This window comes from Morone saxatilis, unplaced genomic scaffold, assembly GCF_004916995.1.
Source record: "Morone saxatilis isolate NCDOM2014 unplaced genomic scaffold, NCSU_SB_2.0 Contig7, whole genome shotgun sequence".
In the NCBI taxonomy this organism is placed as follows: Eukaryota; Metazoa; Chordata; class Actinopteri; family Moronidae; genus Morone; species Morone saxatilis.
The window spans coordinates 19,471,480-19,477,537 of record NW_023340246.1 but is presented as its reverse complement, the minus strand read 5'-3'; the positions used below and the strand labels follow the sequence as shown (position 1 = coordinate 19,477,537).

The window sequence follows — 6,058 nt, the reverse complement described above, 5'->3', positions numbered from 1 at the left end:
ACATTAAAGCACAGAACACACACACAGAAAAGCACACAAGGACAGACAGAGAACAGGATATGAAACTACTGTAAGGCCACAGATATTGTTCCTATGTACTGGTTAATCACATTGCTGATCATTTTCATGCAAAACAACTTGTGGTTATTCAGTGTTTGGTTCCAGTTTTACAGAAGAAAAAGAAAAAAGCAGAAAAATCTTACATCCATCTCTCCGTCCATCATTATTACTCATCAGTGTACTGACCCGGTCCATATGATGAAGTCCTGTGGCTGTGTGAGCGGTGCCATGTGAGCGAAGGCTGACTGGATGAGGCGGTAGGGAGAGTCACACAGGAAGTCCCCGTACAGGCCGGCGTGGGTTGCAGGGACTCCTTTGGAGGAGAAGCAAACCTTGGTGGGGTCAGGGGCCAGGTGGTAGGTGGGGTCCAGGTGGAGGTCTGTAATGTGCCAGAACCTGCCTGGATAGATGGAGGGCAAAGTGAATAAGAAGAAAGCATGACAGGTTTATAGAGATGAAAGAAAGAGACAGAGACAAATAAACTAAAATATAGTTTGAGGCACACAATGACCACTAAACAGATCTGTGCAACTGAGTCTATCTACACATTTAGAGAAATCCTAACGGGTATTTCACTTCAAACTAACTTAAATGTACAATCATAGAGCAAAGAAGACTAGATTTTGCTTCTACAACCAGATCAAGATCTGTTTTTTTCATCTATCTAACTTTATTATAGTACATATAATATTAGGGGATTATTATTTTTGATTTTATTTAGTTCTAAAACAAACTGTAAACCTTTCATCCAAACTTTGGGCCATAAAACCTTCAATAGCTCCATTAAATGTGGGATTAAGTGTAGAGGAGTGTGCGGTTCTCCTTGGTGACGTTTCTGGCGAAACTCCGTTTAAAAAACAGTCAATTACCACATTTTTGATCACGTGCAAACAAACTGTAACTTTCACAGCAAAATTGAACACTTATTATTAATCGACAATGTCTTTTGGTAAATTCGGCGAACATGACATCCACCAAGCAGCACTAAATAAAGTAATAACATTTATTTTTATAGCTGAATCTCAACACGTTTCATATTGTTCATCCGGTTTCCAACTTGACTGCAGTGCAAAACTAAACCTACAGCAGATGAACCAAAAGTAATTCACGCTGCACGTTTCAGGCTGTGTAGTTCTGTGTATACTGACATAAGGCAGATATAAACGACCAGTTTTTCACCTGAGTTTTTACTAGCGAGAAGTCCGGGGCTTTTCCACTCACCTGTGCCCGGCAGGTAGCTGCTCCCTGTGGGTGCCGCCGCCAGCGGAGCCGCGCCGCTCAGCAGCAGCACAAAACTCAAAAGACAAACCATGTTCGTTGGGTTTAAAACCACAAAGTATGACCTCTCTGCAGACATATAAACTAAAGTGGCACACGACGGCAGGTCATTCTCCTCTGACATAAACAGGAAGTACAGCGAGGAACTGGTCATGTGACTGCCTGTGTTTTGAAGCTGAAGGGGAGGAACTTCTAAAAATGAAAACAGAAAGTGTGCAGGGTTAGTCCTTCTGCAGGGTTTGTCCTCCTGCAGGGTTTGTCCTTCTGCAGGGTTCGAGCTGGAAAGTCAGTGTAGTAGCTTGAATCTTAATATATTTACTCAAGTGCTGTACTGAAGTATAACATTGAGGTACTTGTACTGTACCATTTACTCCATCACAATTATTTGACACTTACGTGCAAAATATATGATGATCTTATAAAATAGGATGCAATGTTTTAAATTTAACTTCCCAAAAAATCCATTTTACACTGTAGGAACAGAGCAGAGGTGGCAGAAGTATTCATATTATTTACTCTTCTCTGTGTGATGCTGACAAGGAAAGCCCTATTTCAGCAGATAAACTAAATCCTTTAATGATGATGAAATGCGATGAAATGTGTTTCGTTTTTTAAACTCAGCTATTCCATATCCTCCTTCGTGTTGTCCGATAAATGTAGTGAAGTAAACATTTATTCTCACAAAATGTAAAAACATAAAATCATAGTGATAGAAATAGTTTGCCACCTTTTTGGTCTATGTGACCCTTCATCACAAATTATAGCCTAATGTGAAGTTCAACTAAAGCGTGATTTTTCCTTATTGAATTGTTTGATTTGAAGGATTTTAGGGACCCACAGAGGTTAAACTATCTAGTATTTCACATGCACAGAAAACATTATTTTGTGTAACATAGATTTTTCCACTTTCTTTCCTAAAGCTATTTGCACGGCAAGATAAGATGAGATGAGATGTTCCTTTATTGATCCCCCGTAGGATAAATTCAAATCAGACATAGCAGCATAGGGGAATATAGTGCAAAAAGTACAAAAGTGTAAAAGTACAAAAAAGAATCACAAAATAAGAATATTATAAAATATTATAGAAAATGTAAAACTATAATTAAAAATATATACACTGTATGCAATATGCAATAAAATACATGTGCAATTTAAAGATAATAGTTTGTGCAAATAGTTAATGCGTCGTAAGTTGAAAGTTAAACCAGTCTTCATGATACTACTAGAAGTAAGTGATACAATATATTTGGGTGAATTGACCCTTTAAGTACAGGACTTGAATAAAAAGTCCAGTCAAAACATACGTCTGGGGCTGGGATTAAAGAGTCATTTGAGGCCTTAAAATCAGATAAAACTCCCATCAGGGGAGCAATCAGAGACAAACCGTTTGCTCTGAGAGGATAATTTGGCATATTGCTCCACTTTGTCCCAGATAATCGTCTCATTACGCCGAAAGGTTTTGAAGCTGGGATAGGAAATTGTATTGGATTTGTTTTATAAATGAACTAGCCCTGATTCTCAGAAATACTCTTAAACACAAACAATGTGTTGCAATAAGAGATTGTTGTGTATTTGTTTTATTGTGCAACTACAGAATAATGTCTGTGTGTTCATAATACAGTGACACTTAATGGTCTGTTCCCCTCCTCCACAAAATCGGAGGTCAAGATACGGAGCAGATAGGGATTCAATTGTTTCGGCTGAGGAATATGTATTCTCTCATTGACTCTCATTGAATGAATGATGGAACTGTTATAACACAATATCAATACATCACCAGACAAGAGACAAGAATTTAATCTCTGTGTTTTTTATTTTATTTGATGTTTCACACAGGGCTGCAAAGACGATCCATCCATCACGACAGAAATGTTTTCATATAAAAAACAAAAAATCTTACAAAACATGTGCAGCCTGCAGGCCGTGTACACGTGGAAGAGGATGAAGTGCAAAGAGAAGCATACAGTCAATAATAATTAGAAAATCAACACTTCTTGGCCAGTTTGGGATGCTGTCGGCCGGAGCACTCATGCCTTCTCATAGGTACGCACCGCATGGATGTCTTCAAAGGTCAAATTCTGCAGGGGAGAGAAGACAGTTACCATGACAGGGAATTGAACGTCCCCAAATTGCTCATTTTAACAACAAATGACAGGTCAGCGTTGTGGTTGAGCAGAGAACTTGTAACAACTAGTGAGGAAGCGTTTGGCAGCTGACTGGTTGGTCATTTACTTGGTTGAATAACAGGAAGCTAATTTGACTATGAATGCATAATAAAAGGAATCTGTTCCTTTTTAACATGAAGAAAGCACTAGTATTATATTTTCTGATTTCTTAGATACTTTTTATATGAGAGCCCACACAAAAGAGCGAATGGGAAAGCTTGGTGCGCAAAAGCAGTTTCCAAAGAAAACTGATTTGATAACAATTGATTTGAGAGCTCCTGACACATCATAAATATTTTATAAAACTATGTATTTCTTGGTGCTATATTCTAAAAATGCATAATACATTTCCCAGACTATGATTGTACCTTCTGTAGCTTCCTTAGAGGCACCCAACTGTAATTTATGGCCACACCAAAACTTGGTGTATATAAGCCAATATATAATATATATTATAAGCCAATATAAGCCAAGTCAAACAAGTATATGTAATCTGGATCTGTATGGCTTACCATGACCAGCTTTCCGTCCTTGATTTCTCTGACGAACTTGGTCTCTTTGCCATCCCACTTCTGGACGTGGACCAACTTGTCTCCATCCATTGTCACCGTGGACTAAAAGACAAAGAATGCTTTTAGCAAGTGAGGCGGAAAATGAGTGCATTAAGATGCAGCCAGTTGCTGGTCTATTTCCGGAGATCTCAAGATGTCAATTCTCATTACCGACCCACAAACTACTTTTTAAGTCATTTTCTACTCTACACACGTGAGAGTTAAGAATAAAGTCTTGAATTGAATACGATTTTTATGAATGAATTTTATTAGTTGAACACAAGTTAAGCACTCCTGGTGTCTCCGGACTGGACTGGTGGTTTAATGGGTTGTTCAGCAAGGAGGAACATTCTTGAATTTGCATCTAATCACAGTCTACTTACATGTTGTTTATCTTTTTATGAATAACCAGGAATGTAGACAAGGATTTTTGTGATCAACTTACTTTGCAGTTCCTGTCATCAGCAGTGGTTTCATCGAACTCCTCTCCCAGCTTGAAGGAGATCTCTGTGTTTTTAAAGGTGCTCTGGGTGCGAACCACCACTTTGTCACCCTCCTGGCTGATGATTACTGTCGGCTTGGTCACATTACCAACCTGCCGGGTGGCAAAGCCCACTCCTGACCAGGGGACAAGGGTAAAATATGGCTGTTAATGGCCTGTTTTATGTTAACCTCTGAACATTTCATCTGGTATGGGCACAAAAAAATATCTGAAAATAATTTTATTTATCGCATTTTTGGGTGAAATGATAAAACAAACAAACTAAAACGTAAAACAGAACAAGAAAGGAAGAAAAAGAAGGCTTTTACTCACCGAGTGCTTTCATGTACTCATCAAAATTCTCACTGTCAACCAGTTTCCAAGTGGCACAGAAGGCGTCGACCATGGTGAAGGTTTTAAGAGAGGCAAAGTAATCTCCAAAGCACACTGAGCAAGCTGCAGCTTTTGCAAGTTTCCCCCCTTGTGTTATTATCCTGCTCCTTATTATTATGCATGTAGGTGGGTGGCGCCATGCATCCCATTGGCTCAGGAGATCTTCTCTGAGTTGTTATTGGATATTTAAATTGGGTCATAGTCTTGGACCCTTAGACAAGAAAAAGAAAAAAAAAGAAAGAAGCTAAATTAGCCCATTTGTATGCCTAATGATGTAATTACTCACCCATGGGTGTCAGTTGGGTTTGGTGAGGTAAAGTGATGGTGCCGTATCTCGGCCTAAGGAAATCCACATTTAGGAGTAAGAGGGAGTAAAGACCAGAAACCTAGATATTCATTTGCATTCGACCAAAATAAAAGATTTAATTAAACCTCACAGGGAAACATTCACACACAGTTCCCTCTGAGGTTGTCAGAAACTGTGTGAAAATGGGCTTCAGAGAGTTGGTGGTAAATGACATGGAAATGATAAATCAGTTAGCAAGCTTTAGGAGCGAATCCATATTTATGTTTTAATTAATTTTCCTCATCTTAATCCCCTGTTCACTTTGCGTTAGAGACAGGCCTTCTTGTATCTGGAATGTGTCCTGTAGGGGAGCGTCGGTGAAGCAGAATCAGTTTGTTTGACAGCCCTTTGTCCTGAGCTGCATTAACAACCCCCCCGACTGCAATTTCTTCATGCTCAACACACACACTAATTACTGTCTATAAACGTTTGTGTGTGTGTGTGTGTGTGTTTGTGTGTGAGAGAGAGAGAGAAAGAGACAGTGAGTATGTGTGTGTATGTTCTGCTTTCTCACACAAAGTAAATGTCCCTTTAGTGTCATATCTGCCACAAGATTTGTACTGTAAGAATGTTTTTCTCGTTGACGCAGTGATTAAAGGAGGCAGACTGTGACTTCTATTAGGCAAGTTACAACTGCTACAGTCAGCAAAATCCAGTTCAAGTTTAAGATCTCAGTGAAGCAGTCGTTAGCAATGAAAGTCTTAGTTCTCTGCTCCCCCAACAGTAAAAATAGGAATATAATACTCTGCACAAATACTCGATCTGTAGGTGGACTATCCAAATA

The 6,058-nt window shown here is 39.0% G+C and overlaps 2 protein-coding genes across 2 annotated transcripts in view; both read right to left on the bottom strand.

The window, feature by feature from the left end:
- The window catches only part of smpdl3a (sphingomyelin phosphodiesterase acid like 3A), an 8,211-nt gene extending 6,745 nt beyond the window's left edge, over positions 1–1,466 (bottom strand). Inside the window, exons 1-2 of the mRNA XM_035679303.1 lie at positions 1,282–1,466; positions 247–460 (exon numbers count right to left, since the gene is read on the bottom strand). Coding sequence (XP_035535196.1) covers positions 247–460; positions 1,282–1,462 — 395 coding nt within the window. The 5' untranslated portion in view covers positions 1,463–1,466. The remainder of the gene's footprint in view (positions 1–246; positions 461–1,281) is intronic.
- Positions 1,467–3,132: 1,666 nt separating this feature from the next.
- On the bottom strand, positions 3,133–5,008 carry LOC118340661 (fatty acid-binding protein, brain). Its single transcript, XM_035678765.1, has 4 exons — positions 4,869–5,008; positions 4,500–4,672; positions 4,016–4,117; positions 3,133–3,416 (listed from the first exon to the last, which is right to left on the bottom strand). The coding sequence occupies exons 1-4, from the start codon at positions 4,939–4,941 to the stop codon at positions 3,366–3,368; spliced, it is 399 nt and encodes a 132-aa protein (XP_035534658.1). The 5' UTR covers positions 4,942–5,008; the 3' UTR covers positions 3,133–3,365.
- Positions 5,009–6,058: the final 1,050 nt, after the last annotated feature.

What these genes read in the sequence shown, in the direction of transcription:
- LOC118340661 (XM_035678765.1), bottom strand. Translation starts at nt 4,941, where the DNA reads ATGGTCGACGCCTTCTGTGCCACTTGGAAACTGGTTGACAGTGAGAAT. An exon ending in TGAGTACATGAAAGCACTCG is followed by an intron (nt 4,673 to 4,868) that starts GTGAGTAAAAGC and finishes TCCCCTGGTCAG; the next exon opens with GAGTGGGCTTTGCCACCCGG. An exon ending in AGGACGGAAAGCTGGTCATG is followed by an intron (nt 3,417 to 4,015) that starts GTAAGCCATACA and finishes TCTCCCCTGCAG; the next exon opens with AATTTGACCTTTGAAGACAT.